The 18,710-nt window shown below is 55.8% G+C and overlaps 1 protein-coding gene across 1 annotated transcript in view; it reads right to left on the minus strand.

Moving 5' to 3' along the window:
* The window catches only part of CDH22 (cadherin 22), a 68,345-nt gene that overhangs the window by 23,799 nt on the left and 25,836 nt on the right, over window positions 1-18,710 (minus strand). The window contains exons 4-6 of the mRNA XM_036418830.2: window positions 12,872-13,039; window positions 8,913-9,106; window positions 5,220-5,473 (exon numbers count right to left, since the gene is read on the minus strand). Coding sequence (XP_036274723.1) covers window positions 5,220-5,473; window positions 8,913-9,106; window positions 12,872-13,039 — 616 coding nt within the window. The remainder of the gene's footprint in view (window positions 1-5,219; window positions 5,474-8,912; window positions 9,107-12,871; window positions 13,040-18,710) is intronic.

Below are 18,710 nucleotides of genomic sequence, written 5' to 3' on the forward strand. Positions count from 1 at the left end.
TGTGTGTGTAGGGGAGGGGGCAGAAGTGCAGATCTGGCGCCCACCTGCCTGGGTTTGAAACCTCGCTGTGTGACCTTGGGCAAGTCATTTAATCTCTCTTCTTCAGTTTCCTTCTCCTGAAAATGGAGATGGTGATAATGGTGATGGTACCCACTTCACAGGCTGGTTATGAGATTAGGCAAGTGACTACCAATAGTCACAACAGTAGTCAAAAAGAGCCATGGCATGGACCAACGGGCTCTTCTTTTCATTTGCCAAGCAAGGTGTGGTGCCAGGCCTGTGCAAAGGCTTTATGTGTTAAGCTCCCCAAGGCACTGTCATCACTCCCATTATATGGATGAGTAAACTGAGGCTCAGAGAAGCCAGGGTTCTAGCCCTGGGGCAAAAGGGCTGGTCAGTGGCAGAGTCAAGTTCCAACGCCAGGTCTGTCCAGAGCCTCAGGGCTAGGAGAGCCTTCCTAGGGCCACCCAGGCACACCTGCCAGCGCCCACATCCCACAAACAGACTGCCCAGGTTACGGCGGGGAGGTGGGGAGGGCACTGCTTTATGGCTTGGGTGTGCATGCAGGCATGGGCACCACATATATATGTGCATAGATAGATAGTGCACACGGGCATAATAAACATGGAAGTCTGTAGGTTCTGGCGTGTACAGCCTTCCCGGTGCGCCTGCGTGTGGGCTCATGTACATACACACACAGCAGGCTGAACCATGCAGACCCTACCTGGGCTACAAGGGGGCACTCTAGCTATGCAAGCGCTGCCTCCCCAAACACGGGATTTCTCTCTGCGCACTCCATCCTGTCCGTGACTCTTTCCGCTTCCCCATCACCTTAAGGCACACATTCAAAGCCTGCACATGATGCCAGTGGTTAGTACTGGCAGCAGAAGGAAGGGGAGAAAGTGTGCAGACCACCAAGAAAAAACAGTCATATCCAAACCCATAATCCTCCCTCCAGCCCTGGCAGCACCGAGCACAGCACCGGGAACCTCGTGGGCATTAAATACCCATTCTTCGAATAAATGGACGAGGCAGGGGCCATCACAAAGCCCGTCTCCGAGATGGGAAAACAGGCTGGGAGTGGGCGCAGTGATTTCCCCGCGATTCTACAACGGTACTGGGATTGAAACCAGGTCTGCGTGACCCCACAGCCCACGCACGTCCTGCCGCACCCACGGTGGAGCACTGGGGTGTTCTCTCCCTCGGTCCTGTGTGGGCTTCCTGTTTTTGATGTTCACAGGAGACTACGGCGGGGCTGGTAAACGGACAGTGTCTGCAGGGCTGCCTGTTCCAGAGTTGGGCCCATATGAACATCATCCTTCCTCCCTCGGAAGCTTTATCCAACGCTGCCCACGGCCTAGAGATCAAGTCCCATCCTTCACCTGACATCAAGGTTCTTCACAGCCTGTCCCTCTGTCTGCATCTCCCGACCCCTCTCACGTGAGCTCACCTGCTCCTGAACTTCACCTCCTGGCTCTATGTTTCTGTTGCTGCCCCCTGGCCCTCACCATCACTCCACCCTGAGTGCCCTCCTCTGATTCCAACTGCATCTTTCGGGCCCTGTGGGGCCATCTGGGGGAAGCCTGTGTTCACGTCTCCCTTGGAGCTGGTTAGTCCTCAAACCCCCGTCTCAGCCCAAACCCACGCAGACGTAGAGCACCCGATTCATATACTGGCAGCCCAGTCTTCCCACTGGCCCATGTCTGACTCATCTCTGTGCCTCACGCCCTGGGGAAGGCGCGGCACACGTTTGGCCACCGCGTTAGCCACAGAGAGAGGAACAAGCAGGGGGACATGGCAGGGGGCTGGACTCAGGAAAGGACAACCGTGGGTGAAAGCCCGTTCCTTTCCCTTTCAAGATGAGGGACCCTGGATGAGCCACTCCTGCTCTCTGACCTTCGGCTCCTTCATCTGTAAAATGAGTAAAAATGGGTTCTGCAGCACAAAGGCAACCCTGTGCGGCGTCTCCCACTCTCCCCAGAGCAGGGACTCGCAGAAACCTTTCTGTGCACACGCAGCTCTGCATTCCCCAGGCACCTGCTGTGCTGGGCCCAGCCTCCCAGGACACCACGTCTCGTCTTCATTTCCAGGAACGCGCGAGGCTTGTTCCTGCCTCAGGACCCTTGCACTCGCACTCTCCCACCTCTCTGCACAGTTGGCTCTCTTTCCCATGTGATCTCAGCGCATTTATCAACTCTGTGACACCTCAATCCAAAGCAGCTCCCTGGGGCCTGCAAACCCCCTCTCCTACGACTCTATTTTCTGCAGAGCTCTTATAGGCAATGATCCCACGTAAGCACTTGTTGACTGTCCCCCCCCCCCCGGGAGAAGACAAAGCCCATGTGGTCAGGGATAGAGTCTTGTCATCACCATTTCTGCCTTTCCTGGAATAATGCTGGGTCTGATTCAATTCGTAGGTGTTGGCTGAATCCATGACCCTAGAAACTAGGGAGCCGGGATGTAAGCCAGGCCCTCGGTAGCACAGGTTGCCTCTGAGGACCCGTCTCTGCCTCTGTCTCCCCTGTCTCTCAGGGGGCCTCCTTTTCCACGTCTGTCTCTACAGACTGGGCACCCTTCTCCAGCTCTGCCCTTGGTTGAGTCATCTCGGCGGTGTCCCCAGGCCTGGCTTGGGGCCTGGCACAGGGGAGGAGTCGGGTAAATGTTTGTGGTGTTAAATTGGACCTGTCTCAAGGTTCTCGCGGCCTCCACATCTGAGGAGCCCCAGGGAAGGGGCCAGCAGGAGAGATGAAAGAAGGTTTCAAAGTTGGCCCTTCCAGTGCGGATAAAAGCAGGAGGGAAGGGAGGGGCGGGAGGAGGCAGATGACTGGAGGGGCACGGAGAGCAATATTGGAGAGGAGGGGAGCAGGCGGGCGGGAGCACTGACCTGGGAGGCAAGGAGTCGGCTCCTGCTCCTGGCTCTTAACTCACGGTGAGAGCCGGGGAAGCCTCCTCCTCTCTCCCCTCCTCTCTCCGGGCCTTTTCCTGGCAAATGGCGACAATGCCCCTCCCATCTGCCCCTGCCCCAAGGGCTGGGGCCCAGCCAGAGGCTGAGGGGGGAGTTGAAAGACTGTGCCAACAGCCTGCGGAGGAGGGCGGTGGAGGAGTTCAAAGGCAGCAGAGTGTTGGCCACAGGAAGGGTAGAGCCAGCCCAGGGACAGTCTGAGCTCCTCGCCTGCCCTGGAGGCCGTCCGGTTTACCTCCGCCGCCTCACTCCACGGGAGCTGTCTATCACAGCCGCTCCTCCGCCTCCACACGTCTGCACATGCTGTTCCTCTGCCTGGAGCGCTCGTCCCCTCATGCTTACATCTGACCAGACCCAGGTCCTCAGCCCAGCTCAATTCCTGCCGCCTCTGGGATTCAGTTCCAGAGCCCTGAGGGTGCCTCCCAGCCTGGGAGCCCCTGGGCAGTTAGTCTGTCCTCCCCGGGGGCTGCCACAGAAGGCTGCTCAGGTTGCGTGTGCCCCGTCCAACTCCAACTCAGCCATTCACACAGATGACGAGGGCATGCCACCCGTCTGGATTCGTGGCAGACTGACTTCCCTGCCCACTCTCTCCAGCGCTCAGCGCAGAGCTGGGCATAGGGTGGGCTCAGAGGTCACTCATGGGCTGTGTACAAGGGCTGCAGGGAGGACACAGGGGGCTCCAGAAACTCTCTCTCATCTGTCTAATGGTCGCCATTCCCTCCACCCTTGACCTCCTCCACTAGGTCAGTTTCTCCTACAATCCTTTCCCCTTTCTATTCTACCTGACCTTCTTCCAACCAAAGCCACAGCCAGGGGCTCCTCAACCCCAGCCTCCCCTCCCCTCTGCCTCCTGTCTCCATCCCTGCTCTGCCTCTCTCTCGACCTTGTCTGTTTCTAGCTTGCCCCTCTGTCTCTCTCAGCTACTCTTGTCCTCTTTCTCCTGGCTCTCCTCTCTCTCAGACTCTTCCTTTCATTGTTCGCCTTCCCACACATCCATAGTGTCTCTCTTTGTCTCTTTCGTCCGTCTGTCTGTTTCTACATTTCGCCCACTCAGTACACATTCAGGGTGTGTACCCCGAGGAGACAGTGGTGACCACAGAGGCACAGGTCCTCACCCTCACGGAGCTTATCTTCTCACGGGAGGGACAAGCACAATGATTAGAAAACAGGTGGCCTGTTAGGTGGTGAAGAAGGCGAATGAAGACAATGGGGATTGAGGAAAGGCGAGCTGAAGGGTTGGGGTTGGGGATTGAGGCGGGGCAGAAGCTTTAACAAGGGACGTCAGGGAGGCCACGCTGAGAAGGCCTCACTCTTGAGCCAAGACCTGGAGGACACCTCTCACTAGAGGACCAGTCACGGCCGTGTTAAGGTGAAAGCATTCCGGGCAGAGGGATCAGCAGCTGCAAAGGCCCTGAGGCAGACGGGGCTTGGTGTGTTTGTGGAGCCGTGTGGAGGCCAGCGTGGCTGAGCGGAGTGAGCCAGGGGAAGGAGGGCCGTGTGTGTGTGTGTGTGTGTGTGTGTGTGTGTGTCTGAGAGGTTTACCGCGAGGCCACATCCCACAGTGTCTGGAGGCCATTGGAAGGGCTGGTTCTGGTTCGGAGCCACAGAGAGCAGAGGAGGGCCGTGTTCTGATTTACGTGTGAGCTGTTTCAGTCTGGCCCTGTGCCCATTCTAGATTCCAGAGGGGCGCGGACAGGAGCAGGGAGACCAGCAGGGGACAATCCTGGCGAGAGGAAGAGGGTCCAGGCTCAGGGGTAGGAGTCCAGTGGGGGTGGGAGTGGTGTGGGTAGGAGGTGGTGAGAAGTAGTCAGATTCTGGATGTTTTTAAAGTGGGGATGACAGAGTCGGCTGATGAGAAGGACTGGAGTGGAGGGTATTGATGGAACCGGAAGGAAGGAGTGGTTTTTTTTGCTATTTTTAGTTTTTTCGCTATTTTTAGTTTTTTCAGGGAGCAGCCCAGAGTTCAGTTCCCTGAGGTGTCTAGGGGCAACCAGGGAGCTGCTGAGAGGGAGAGGTGGGGCAAGGCAGTGGAGCCGGGACTCAGGGGCACCTCCACGGGGTCCTGAGTCCCTTGCCTATCTGTGATGGACCTCACACGGCTTCCTCTGTCTCAGAGCTCCAGCTGTGCCCCTCTCTCCCCTTCCCCACCCAGCCCGCCTCCTTCCCTCCCGCCCGGCCCCCCTCCCACGCGGCCCACGGGCGCAGGGGCGGCGGCTGGAGAGCAGGCAGCAGGCGTGGCCCCGGGCGGGGGTCTCACCGGACGGGCCGGTTGGCGACGTCGGGGTCCCGCGCAGTCACCACGCCGACCAGGGAGCCCACCTGCGCGTCCTCCTGCACCTCCAGGAGGCCGGAGGGCGGCCGGAACTCGGGGGGCTCGTCCACGTCGGTCACCGTCACGCGCACGATCGCCTGGTCGCGGAAGGTGCCCAGGTCGGCGAAGCGGGGGTCCACGAACTTGTTGAGCGCCTCCAGGACCACCGTGTGCACCGGCTGGGACTCGAAGTCCAGGCGCTGGGGGAGGAAGCGGTGGGCCCGTGAGAGGGCGGGGTCCGCGGGGGCCCTGGCTGACCCCGAGGCTGACTCCGAGGTATCCCCCTGTCTCCCCCTCCCCACAGGTGGACGCAGAGGGCCACGTGCAGACCCACGCTCTCTGGTTACAGGTCCCTGCAGGACCCTCTTTTAAAAAATATATATATTTTATTGATTTCTTACAGAGAGGAAGAGAGAGGGATAGAGAGTTAGAAACATGGTTGAGAGAGAACCATCGACCAGCTGCCTCTTGCACACCCCCTATTGGGGATGTGCCTGCAACCGAGGTACATGCCCTTGACCGGAATCGAACCTGGGACCTTTCAGTCCTCAGGCTGACGCTCTATTCACTCGGCTGCAGGATCCTCTTGCTTAGGGACACACAGCCAGTCAGGGCTAAGCTGAGCTAACATCCTGGCTTTCACTACTCAGCACGGCATGCTGGGGCATTGCACTTATTTATTAACTTACAAAGCACCTACTGTGTGTCAGAGCTCTGAACATGTTAACGTATCTAATTTCACAACATTCCCTAGAGTAGGGGTGTCGAACTCAATCAGAGAAGGGGCCAAAATCTAAAATCCAGCCTAAATCGCGGGCCGAATGGTTTACTGAACAGTCATAAACTGTCATTGTGATGGAAACGCAGCGGAGTGCAGTGATGACAGCACGGTGCGGGCCACATTGCAAGGCCTGGCGGGACGGATTTGGCCCGCGGGCCTTGTGTTTGACACATGTGCCCTAGAGGCTTGTATTGTTATCTCACTTCACACACGGAGAAACGGGGCTCTAGACTTCTGTAGCTTGCCCAAGGTCATGGAGGCAGTCCCTGGCGGAGGCTGGATTCGAACACAGGCAGTGCGGCTCCCAAGTCCTTACCCCACAAGAGGAAGGGGCCACGGTGGCTCTGCTGCCGCCCGGCTGTGTGTTTGCGGGCATGTATTTCGCCTCTCTGGGCCTCCGGCGGGAGGATTAGGTGCCCTATTCCCTGGTACACAGGCGGCGGCGGCTAATGCGGGTTGAGCCGGCTAAGCCAGGCTGCCTTAGAGCTTTCCCGGGGATCCGGCTAAGCCCGCACTGAGCCCCGCGTCTCCCCGGGAGTGCTGATGGGTGACCCTCTGATGAATGAGCTCCGTGGCTGGGATGGCTCTGGCCTTCTCAAAGACAATGCCTCACAGCGGCGGTATTCAACCGCTGTGCCGCAAGCATTTTTTAAAGCCGTCAGTACCTGACTGTTTAGTCAGGGGCACCGGCCTCTTTTCCCTTAGACTGTCAAAGGAAAACACGACAAGGGCCATTGCAGCAATAGCCGTCCGGTGTGAATGAATTAAGAGTATACCTATCTTTCTGTCAGATCGGCAGAAATTATAATACGTTGCTGTGTGGTACGCCGCAGAATTTTCGTCATTAGTTTATGTGTGCCGTGAGATGAAAAAGGTTGGAAATCGCTGCCTTACAGCAAAGAGAAATTGCAATGGTGGGAGGAGAAATTGCAATGGGGGCGGGGTGGGGGTGGGGGGCTGCAGGCACCTCAGTTGCGTGGTGGGGGAGCTCTCCCAGGACAAGGGTGACCTTCCTGGAGATTAGCCTTGTGTGTAGGGACCTGCCTTTCCTCTCAGAACCTCCCACCCCCACCTTTTCCAGCAGCAAAAATCGCCACCTCCGTCCTCCCTCCTTCCTGTTGCCTGGGAAATCAGGATTCAGGGAGGCAGGCAGTGGCCTGGCCTGGGCGTGAGCGATGGGCTCTGGAGCCGGGTCATCCATCAGGCAGGGCTCTGCTCCCCGAGCCAGCGCCGACTCCACAGGGACACCTCGGGCGCCAGTGCTGGGGCTGGTGCGAGGGGCCCCGAGGGGGGGACCGGGGAGCGGCACTGGGGGTGAGAGTAAGCAAGGGACATGCTGAAGCCCCAAGGCTGGGGGTGGAGCCTGACCCTACTGCTCTGTGATCCTGTGTCTCTCTGGGCCTCCAGCTTCCCATCTGTGAAATGGGCTCCTCTTACAGTGAGGACACTCACTGTACAGTGAGGTCAGAAGCCTGAACACCATATGGTGTTTGGAAGGGTGGACTCTGGAGCCAGACTGCCTGGGCCCCTCCTCTGCTCTGCAAGGTGCGCGACCTTGGATGCGCATTATGGAACGCCTCAGGGCCTATGAAACGGACAGCAATAGTCCCTCAGAGAGACGTTGTAGGGATGGAATGAGTTAATACGTGGAGAGCAGGAGAAGGGTGCCTGGCACATGGTAAACACTTTATCGTAAATACCCGCTATCATATTATTATCCTCTGGGAGGTAGTTGAAGAAACTGGCCGTTTTCTCCATGTTCAAGGTCAGCTGGAGAGTGGGTCTGAATGTGCTTATTGAGCGAGTGGAGGGTTGTCGGGGGGAAATGTTTCTGTGGGTCCCAGAAGGCAAAGCCCAGGCTGACAAGAACAGATTTAGGGAGACAGGTTCTGGCTAACGGGAGGAGGAGGAGCTGGACGACAAGGAGTGAGCGTCCTGTCCCTGAAGGTGCACCAAGGTCTACCACCACCCAAGAGCAGTGCGGGGATTCAGACCTCCTGGAGGCGCAGGGTGGAGTGGACAGTCTCAAAGGCCTGCATAAGCCTGCGTGGCCACGCCCAGGACCATGTCTTAGAAAATGGATTTTGCCTCTTTGTTTGACCTTCATCTTCCTCAAGGACTCATCGAGGGTGTACTTTTGACTTCTGGTTTCTGGACAAGCCAATGGGCAAGGAAGACGGTTAGACTCAGGAAAGAGAGAGCCTGGAGTCACAAGACCTGGGTTCAAATCCCAGCTCTACCCCTTATAGGTAAGACCTTGGATAAGCCCCTTTAGCCCTCTGAGCCTGTCGTCTCACTTGCGAAATTGCACATTAATGATGTCTCCTTCAGCAAGAAAGGCCAGGATGAAAGGAAATGATGCTGGTAAAGGTCCTGGCGTGAACTTGAAGTAGCACTTAGTAGTGGTGAAAAGCACTGATTCAAATCTGGATTGAACCCTGGCCCTGGCTACTAGCTGTGCAACCTTGGACAAGTCATTTAACCTTGCTGTGCCTCATTTTCTCATTTGTAAACTGGGAAGGAAACCGCCAGCATTTTCCAGGCGAAGACCTGATCCCTGGAGTGGACTGGGGTGGGAGTATTTGCTCCCTCACTCCTTCCCCTAGAGCGGGGGTGGGGAACCTTTTTCCTGCCAAGGGCCATTTGGATACTTATAACATCATTCTCGGGCCATACAAAATTATCAACTCAAAAAATTAGCCTGCTATATTTAGTTAAACATTTAATGAACTCACCCCTAATGCTTTGGCAGGGCCAGGCCAAATGATTTCTCGGGCTTATACAGCCTGAGGGCTGGACATCCCCCACCCCTGTCCTACAGCCTGCCTCCCCATCCCTCCCGGGGCAGCCAGCCGTACCTTCTGCACCACGATGATGGCCTCCTGCGTGTCGCTGTCCGTGGTGACCTTGAACACGTGGCCACCGGTGCCGCTCTCCTCTTTGAGGTGGTAAGTCATGTCCGTGTTCTCACCCACGTCCGAGTCCTCGGCCTTCACGCGTCCCACGGCGGTGCCGATGGGGGCCGACTCCTTAATGCTGAACTGGTACATCTCTGTAGGGGATACGGCTGTGAGCAGGGATGGGGGCAGCTTCCACCAGCTTATGAGAGAGCGGGGGGGGGGGGGCGCAGATGGGCTCCAGGGAGGGCGATGTCTGCAAGGGGCTCCCCGGTTGGCCAGGAAGGGGCTGGCAGAGGCATGTCCTCTGCAGAAATGCAGGAGACAGCGCAAAGAGGAGGCTCCTAAATCGGATGCTGGGTTTACTTGCTGATTAAGTTGGGAATATGCCTGCCGTTCTTCGGGCCTCAGCTTCCCCACCTGCCTGGGGAGGGTGAGAGAGGAGAACCATGGCCAAGGCTAACGTTCTGGAGTCAGTCCTGGCTGTGTAGTCCTGAACCTTGAGTCCCTCTTCTGTGGGATGGGAGTAACAGTGTCTCCCTACAGCACTGTGACCACCATGAACTTAGGTGCCAATGCCTGCAACATGCGTACTGCACTGCCTAGCCCACGGTAGCTACTTAGTAAATGGAACCAATTATATTAGAACAGGGAGGCTTTGTGCTGATTTTTCTGTTGACACTGATTTCTGTGTATTTATTGAGCGGCTATGATGTCCCCGATGCAGTTTTAGGCTCCGGGGTTTACAGCGACAAATAAAACAGACCAACATCCCAGTGCTCACAGTGCTTTCCTCTTAATGGAAAGAGAAGGACACTAAACACAGCAGCGATACAGGCATGTGTCAGACGGCGATGGGTACGTGGGAGAAGGATGAAGCGGGGGGAGGCGGTGGGAGGGCTGATGAGGGTGAGTGTGGGTGTTCCAACGGGGTGATCCAGAAAGGCTTCTCTGGGAAGGTGACATTTTTGCAAAACACCGAGCCGAGGAGATATTTGGGAAAGAGCATTCCAGACAGAGGAAACAGCAGGTGCCAAGGCCCCAAGGCGGGTGCAATGCCCGGGGATGCTTGAAGAATGGCGAGATGACCATTGTGGCTACAGGAGCGAAGCAGACCAAAAACCAGAAGGAATGAGGTCAGACGGAATGCAAACAGCACCTTGTCCTCTCCCCGGAACTGAGGGTGAGGGAGGGTGATCTGCTAACTGACGGGCCAGAGCAGATGAAGCAGGGGCTGCGGAGGTGGGCGCTGTCTCTTGAGGTCCCCACACAGGTCTGGATACCCCATGTGTAAACTGGGTGCCTCTCATTCTCACACAGTAGCTGGTGGTGGGGGTGGGGGAGTGGAAAGGGGGCGGCTCTCTCTCTCTAAGACACAGCTGACCATGCCACTTCCCTGCTTTAATCCCTCGCACAGTTCCCCCTGCCTCGGGGTGGAGTTGTGTAAATCCCTTGGCTGGCCCTACCAGAGCGTGCTGCTGGCTCCTGCTGACACCTGCAGCCTCCCTCCCCCCCCTCCCCGCTTCCCCACCCCAACTCTAGCTCCAGCCAGGCGGCAGTCCTTGTAATTCCTTGAAAATGACTTGCTCCGTCTCACCTTCGGGCATTCCGCTCTGTATTCTCCTCCCTGCCTTTGCCTCCTCAATTCCCACTCTCCCTGTAGTCTCACAGAATGTGGCCTCCGCAGGGAACACTCCCAGACCGCCAGGTTCTGCTCCTATGTGCCCAGGGCCCCCAAGCTTATCCCAGTGTAAGGATTACCGAGTTTCCCTATTACTTATTGCTCTCTGTTTATTCTCATATTTTCTCTCTGTCTCCCTTTCTCTCTCTCTCAGAAGGCAGGGACCACATCTCTTATTCAGCAGGCATTCTCAGTACCTGGCAGAACACCAGACTGTCACATAAAAGAAATGTGTGAGTGACTAGTGAGTGAATGAATGAAAAGCAGCAGTGAGTTACCAGTATTGACTCCCCAGATTAACACAAATGAAATAATCTGATAATACAAAGGGCTAATGAGGATGTGGTACAATGGACACATGCATTTCTTTTTTAAAAAAAAATATTTTTTATTGAGATTTCAGAGAGGAAGGGAGAGGGAGAGAGAGATAGGAACAACTATGATGAGAGAGAATCGTTGATTGGCTGACTCCTGCACACCCTTTACTGGGGATTGAGCATGAAACCCAGACACGTGCCCTTGACTGAAATTGAACCTGGGACCCTTCAGTTAGCAGGCAGAGGCTCTATCCACTGAACCCAAGTGGCATTTCTTCGTGGGGAAGAGAGTTTGGCTTTATTTAGCAAAGTTGAAGATGAGCATATCTCATGAGCCAGCTATTCTGCTCCTCTGTATGTTCACTGAGCCACGTGTGCAAAGTGGCATTATGAGCTGTGCTATGCAGCCATGTCCCAAGTAGCATCCTCCATAACAGCCTCAAAGGAAAACACCCCCAATGTCCATCAGCAGTAGAATAGCGAGACTCCGGACTACGGTATAGCAATGAAAACGAATGAAGGACAGCTGTAAGTAACAACAGATGATTCCATAAATGTAATTTCGAGAGGCAAATGGTATGACAAACACTTTGCATGGCGTGATCCCATTTAGGTAAGGTTGAAAGCAGGTGAAATGGAACTCTGATGTTAGGAGATGCACTGACCCCAAGGAAAAGCGAGGCGGTAGAGGCCTCGAGCAGACAGATTCTGGTTAATTCTGGAGGAGGCAGGGGTGCGGGGGGCGGGGTTATGATCAGGAGGGGGCATGTGGGGGTCCAGGGGTCCTGGTTGGTGGTTGCAGGAGTGTCCGCTTTACACTGATACTTTACATCCTTCTGTTTGTGTGCTCTATTTCCCGACAAAGAAATGCTAAAGATGGATGGAGAATGAATAAAGGAATGAATAAACAGGAGTTTTCCTGGGTCCTGGCGCCTTTTCTTTTCTCTGCCCCACCCCTTCCAGCTCAGCACTGGCACAGAGCCTAGCACAGCTGGCAGAAGACTGGGCGGCTCCCACTCCTCTACCTGGTGCTTCGAAGCTTCCCCATAGAGGGTGGGGCTGGGCTCTGTGCCAGGCTGCCTGGTGACTGTGCCCACCTCTCCACGTCTGGGCTGAGAAGCCGCCGGCACACGCTCAGCTAAGGGATTGGATTCCCTTATCTCCTGGGGGTCAGTCCCTGTGGCGGGGCCTAATGTGAGAGCAGCAGACCTTGAGTAATGACTCGCCAGATAGGAATCAGCCCGGCTCCCTGCGGCATTTAGTCTCTGCCAGGCTCCAGTTTCCCAGGCATAGCTCTTCGCCTGAGCCTGGGACAGAGGGGCTAGCTGGGCTGATGGGGAGGTGGGAGCCTGGGCCAGATAACCCCCGCCCTCTGCTGTGCCAGGAGAGGCAGAGAGTGAGAAGGCCTCATAATTCAGAAGCACAGAGTCGTGCCCTCCCGGCTCAGAGGAGGGAAGACCTGCCACTCCAGACCTCAGGGTCTCCAGGCACAACTATGTCCTGTGGCCTGGGTACGGCTGCCGCCTCTTTCTATATCCCTAGGTCTGCCCCCACCGCTGTGCAAACTGGGTCAGTGGCAGATCATGTGCAGTAATAAGCATAGGGTGTGTGCAAGGGCCGTGAGGGGTTGGGTGGGTGGACAGATGGGAACTCCCCGCCAGCAGGAACCAAGGTGAGGGGTGAGGAGGTCACCATGCTACTTGGATGTATGGGAAATCGGATAACTTTGGGGCCCTCCTCTGCACAAAGCATGATGGGAAGGGGTCTGGGGGAAGTGGCTGGCTTGGGTGGTAGACAGACAGATAGATGGGAGTCCCTCTTTGGGTGGGAAGCCAAAAGGGAACTTGGGGTCAGTGGGCAGCATGGACAAGCTAACGGACAGACGCACAGATAGTGCCTCCTTCTGGGAAGGCCTTACTCACTCTGCGGGAAGCGGGGCGGGTTGTCATTGACGTCGGTGACCACGATGGTGACAGTGGTGGAGCCTGAGAGGCCGCCCAGCTGGCCCGCCATGTCCGTGGCCTGGATCACCACCTCGTAGCGCTCCTGGCTCTCGCGGTCCAGGTCGGGCACCGCGGTCCGGATCACGCCTGTGGACGCGGCAGGGTGAGGCCCAGGATGCGCACATGGGCTGCCAGCTGATATGGAGGAGACCCCTCCACAGGCACCGGCTGGCGCACTCAGGTTCAGCAGGGAGTGCAGAAGGCACAGTCCTGGCCACAGTCCAGGTGCAAGCTCAACACACACACACACACTCACACAAATATGCTCATTAGCTCACACAGTGAACTCACACTCTGTACTCCACACACTCACAACAGTGTCACACATACACACAGCTCAGCTTCATACATATGTTCAAACACACACACACTTATATACAGACATAGTCACACACCTACTTTCAAACACACACTCATACACACATATAGTTTCAAACACACTCTCACACATAGAAGCATATACATCCATAATCACACACTCACACACAACACAAGAGTAACAGAATGGTCAATTTGGTTTACTGAAAAGAGGCATAGGGACTAGAACCTGCCATTGTGGGCCCCCCTCCCGGGACCTCAGATTCCCCATGTGAGGGTGACCCTGCTATTCTCTGCGGGAGCCTGGCCTGTGCCTGATGGCCTTTGTGCGTGGCACTCCGCCCAGAGCCAGGCTCGGAGCCACAGCGTGGTAAGTGTTTAACACAGTGAACTGGACTCGCCTCCACACTCGGTACACTCACTGTGGAGTCACACACTCGGTATGTCTCATCCACGCATGTGCTGCATACATGAGCACACATACATGGTCACATACACTCATGCACACTAACACACACTCATTCTCACACTCCCCTCCACGATGACATCATCCTGTGTCCTCAGAGCCCCAGGCCCTGGTCCCCAGCCTGGCAGCAGATTCTGTCCAGGCACCAGCTAATGGCCGAACAGACAACCCTTCAAGTGGTTAATGGATGTGGGGGTAGAGGGGCGCAGGAATGAGGTGACTGCAAGATGGCCTCTGCAGAGGGGAAGGCTGAGTTTCTTGTCTCTCTGCCAGTGGAGGCGAGGGTGGAGCGGGGAGTCGATGAGGCGTTCAGAGCCTCCCCCCGTGACTCACTCCAACCTGCCGAGCACCAGGTGGTGACAGGTGGCACCCAGGGCCTGAGCGCCAGGTGGAGTCATGCACCAGCAGCCCCATGATGTGCCCCATAAAACCCAATCTCCGAGTCCTGATGTCCCCAAGCAGCCTCCAGACTCCAATAAAGGCAATGGGACGGGAGAGGAGGCTGCAGCATGTGTCTGTGTGTTTTAGTGTGTAGCTGGGGGGATGCAGCATGTGTCTGTGTGTGTGTGTGTATAGCTGGGGGAACGGGGGTGGGGGTGGGCACACCTGGGGGTGGCCCTGCTTTTGTGGGACCACATGGAGAGATGGTCTGTGTATTCTCTCTAACAAAGGCCACACAGACCCGTTATACGTGGCCTGGAGACGGCTCAGGAGGCCCCCTGCTGACCTCTCTGTCAGAACAGGTCTCCCCGAGGAGAGGGGAGTCTTGGAAGCAGAGGATCTTGGGATCAACCCCCAATCTGCCATTTTTGGGCCATGTGACCTGAGCAAACCCCTCCACCTCTCTGAAACTCAGTTTCCTCATCGGTAAAGTGGGACAGCCTCCCTAGGGAACAGGATTCCCCCTCTCGGGGCACCATGGACGTTTTGGCAGGATAATTCCACCTACTAGATGCCAGTAACAGCACCCTCCCCACCAAACCCAGTTCCAAAAATGTCTTCAGACATTGTCAAATGGTCCTGGGGACACAGTCAGTTGGGAACCACAGGTGTGAGGTTTCATCTCATGAGAATTCCATGTGACAATGCCCGTCCCTACCATCGATGAGCATGCGCTCTGTACTAAGTACCTGAAGTGAACTGTCCCATTTAATCCTCCAACACCCTAGGAGGAAGGTGCTGTGATTATCCCCAATTTACAGAAGGGGAAATGGAATCAGAAAGAGGCTAAGCTCTTGACCAAGGCCTCACATGTAGAAGGCGCACAGCCAGGATCCAAGCAGGAACTCCGGGCCCGCGGCCCTGCTCTGACCTGCTCTGCTGGCACGGAGTAAGGAAGGAGGGTCCCTCCCCAGCCTGCCTTGCATTCCCTGCCACATGGCACCAGGGTAGGGCCCAGGCCTCTGATAGAGGGATGCCATTTATGTGGTTCTGTCTAAGCCCCTGGAACTTTCTTGCTCTTCTCAGTCCCAACCAGGAAAGCTGTTTTTTGTTTTTTTTTCAGTCATGCAGCAAGTCCTTCTTGACGTAACCCCCCTATTCCTGCACCTCAACACTGATCGTGAGGGGCTGTTGTTTCCTTTGCCTCTGGGGGGGGGTGTGGAAGGAGGGAAAGAGCAGAAGAGACAAGAGAGGAGGAGATAAAGAATGAAGGCAGCAGAGAGGGAAAGAGAGGAGAGGAGAGAAGAGGACAGGAGGAGAGGACAAAAGGGGACCTGGGGAAAGAGATGGACAGAAACCCAGTGAGAGTCAGGAGGGAAAGAGACAAGGAAAGGGACACACACACACACACATACACATACACACACACACGGAGACAGAGGCAGAGAAAGGGGTGGTGAAGGGCTTATAGAGACAGGAACAGAGGGGAGCAGTAGAGCCAGAGAGAAATCACACCCAGGAGGAGACAGTGAGAGAGAAAAATAGAGACAGTGAAACAGACCATAGTGAGGCAGAGGGATAGGAAGTGGTAAAAAGGTGGGGGCAGGGAGGAAAAGAGAGGGCAGATGGACAGGTGGACAGTGGAGGGGCCACCAGGCCAGAACAGGGGGGCCCTGAGTGAACTAGGTGGAAAGGCAGGGCCAGGAGCTGACCAGCTGAGCACTGTCTGCTAAGCTTTGGGCATGTCACTTTGCATCTGGGCTCTCACCCATGAGCTTGTTTACAAAGAGCTCAGCAAGGGCTTGGAGCAGGGGTCCGGCCGAGGTCCGCACCTGTGGGTAAGGAGCCATGGGCACGGGGTTGGCCTCCTTGCTGGCCTTGCCACTTGCAGCTCCAGGAGAAATGAGGATATACACTCTTCTCTTTTGGAAACTGGTGATGAAGCCTTGAGTGTATGATCAGGTGCCATCTCTCGGTGACTGGGAGGTGGGTACCCATGGTACCTCTGGGCCCTGCCTCAGGGTTACCCTCCGTGGTAGGTTGCTACGGTAACAGCTCCCAATGAACCATACCTCCTGGAATCCACAACCATGGGTCATCCCCTCCCACATGGACTCTGGCCTGGGCCACCTGACTTGCTGTGGCCAATGGGACATCAGCAAGTGTGACTAAGGCAGAGGCTTGATAAGCCCTGTGTGCTGGGGCCTGTCCTCTCAGAACTCTGAGGCCACCAGACAATGCGAGGCAGAGGGCCAGGAAGCAGTGAAGAAAGATGGGGGAAGGGAGGAAAAGAGAGAGCTGATGGACAGATTGGCAATGAGGTGGCCATCAGGGGCTCACCACCCTGAGTGACCCCAGCAAACCACAGGATTATGACAAGTAATAAACCATTGCTGTTTTAAGCCAAACCATTTTGGAGCAGTCTGTTAGATAGCAGGAGATAGCGGATAGAGAAATTGAGTCCCCTGGCTCATGCATTTAACTGGGATCAGCTGCTGGAAGGCCCGCGATGGCCTCATGCCCTTGCCTGGCAGTTGGCCCTGGCTCTGTGGTGTGACCTTCTCCATGCCCCAGCAGGCTAGGCTGGCTTCCTTTTATGGGGGCCTCTGGACCACATTCCAGGAGAGAGAGTGAAAGCTTCATGGTCTCTCAAAGCCCACTCTGGGAATTTAGAAACATCACTTCTGCCACATTCTATCGGCCCCACCCAGGTTTAAGGAGTGGGTGGAATGGCTAAGTCACTCATTCTGAGGCCAGTGTAGGGATGGGAGGAGTTGACAACATCACTTTCTATCTACTCCATATGCCTCCTGGTGCTGGGAGAAGCATCTTGGAGGCTGGTGCACCATCAGTCCATGAAGTTGTTCTTGGAACCTTCTGACCCTGCAAATTTGTTTATTAAACCCTTATTGAGGGCCTACTATGTGCAGGGGCTACAGAGTCAGATATGAGGTAGTGCAAAAAGAAGGGACTTTGAAGTCAGATAGATATGGCTTGAGATTTCTTTCCATCTTTTATGTGGTATCTGACCTCGGACAAGCTCTTGGTTTCTCTGACCCTCAGTTTCCTATTCTGTAAAATGGGTGGGGATATCCAGTTGATAGGACTGATATCCTGTTGGGAGGATTAAATGAGATGAAGCTTGCAGCAGCAGGTCTGACATTTTGGGGATGCCTCACTGACACCCGCCTTGGGTCCTGGGTTGGACGTCCCATAAATAACTTCCATATGGGCAGAAATCCACCCTGGCCCTCTTCACCACCTTACTATAGGGTCTGGCATACAGCTGGTGTTCAGTACAATTCTTTCTGCCCACAGACTCTCGGTCCCACCTCGTGGCGCCCTGGTGTGGCTGTCTATTTGTGTTTGGCTTCTCTGTTGGAACAAACGCCCCATGAGGGCAGAAACCAGATCTGGTTCCTCATCCTTATCCAGCATCTGACACCTGGAAGTGCTCAGCAAAGGCTAGTTTCATTCCTTCCCAGGAAAACGGATGTCTCTGGCCCACTGGGGAGTTTTCAGCAGGTCCCTTCCAGTCTCTAAGCAAGTCCTTCTGTTCTCATTGGGGCTGTGAAGGGCGGGGCTGGCAATGAGAACACGGCCACGGCTCCCTGCCGCCTTCTGCTCACCCCCAGTTCCAGCTGCTGTTCTCTCTGCCCTGTTGTCCCCTCCAAATGCTGCAGCAGGGGCCCTGGAACCCAGGTGATGCCTCATTAGACTGCAAATGCCATCCCTGTCGCCCCCGTGGGGGGTTTGCTGGCAGGCCTGGCCTTTAAAACACACATTAATTTCTCCTCCGGCACTGGGCTCTGTGGCACCCCGCCCCCTCCCGTCCCTCACACCTTCCTCTCAGGCCCGTTCGGGCTCTGCTCCCTGCTATCGGCACAGTGAGAACAGACTGTACCTCACAGCAGCTGCTAAATATAGACCCGCATCAGCGGAATATTCCTGGCTGGGGAGATGGAGCTGGGCTGGGAGAGGCACCGAGTGGCTCCTGCGGTGGGGCTAAAGGGAAGGGAGGACAAACACGGCCCTTCCTAGGAAGTGTCCACAGAGACCCTTTCAGGCTAAGCCAGGTGAGGGGCCCTCGAACAAGGACCCGGGGACGCCTTCGCCTGCCTTGCCTAGTGCCCACTCTCTGGCTTCTTGGGGACTAACTCCTCCTGCCCTTCCAGGCTCCATGGCTCCTCCATGCCCCATCCTCCAGACCCTCTGCAGCGGGGCGTGCTCTTCCTCAGAACCCGGCCATCCTCCGATCTGAGTCTTTACCTACCCACCCCTGCCACCCCCCAGACTCACACCTGGCCCTTCCCTTATTTCCATGTTTGCCTCTTCTTCCCCTCCCTGACAAAAGCTGGTAAATTCTAAGGGCTCCACCTCCTCAGGTTTTACCATCGCCATCATCATCATCAGCATCGTTTTCTTCATCCCCTTAGCTTCCATTTATGTACCAACTATTGCCTTGAGGTCTTCATGCACTCACTGTTCCTTCAGCCTGCAAGCTCTCTCCTACATGCTGAGTGGCTCCCACCCTCACTTCATCCAGGTCTTTGCCCCTAGAAAGTCCTGACCTGATTTCTTCAGCTAAGTCTC

This window comes from Pipistrellus kuhlii, unplaced genomic scaffold (assembly GCF_014108245.1).
Source record: "Pipistrellus kuhlii isolate mPipKuh1 unplaced genomic scaffold, mPipKuh1.p scaffold_m20_p_6, whole genome shotgun sequence".
Lineage (NCBI taxonomy): Eukaryota > Metazoa > Chordata > Mammalia > Chiroptera > Vespertilionidae > Pipistrellus > Pipistrellus kuhlii.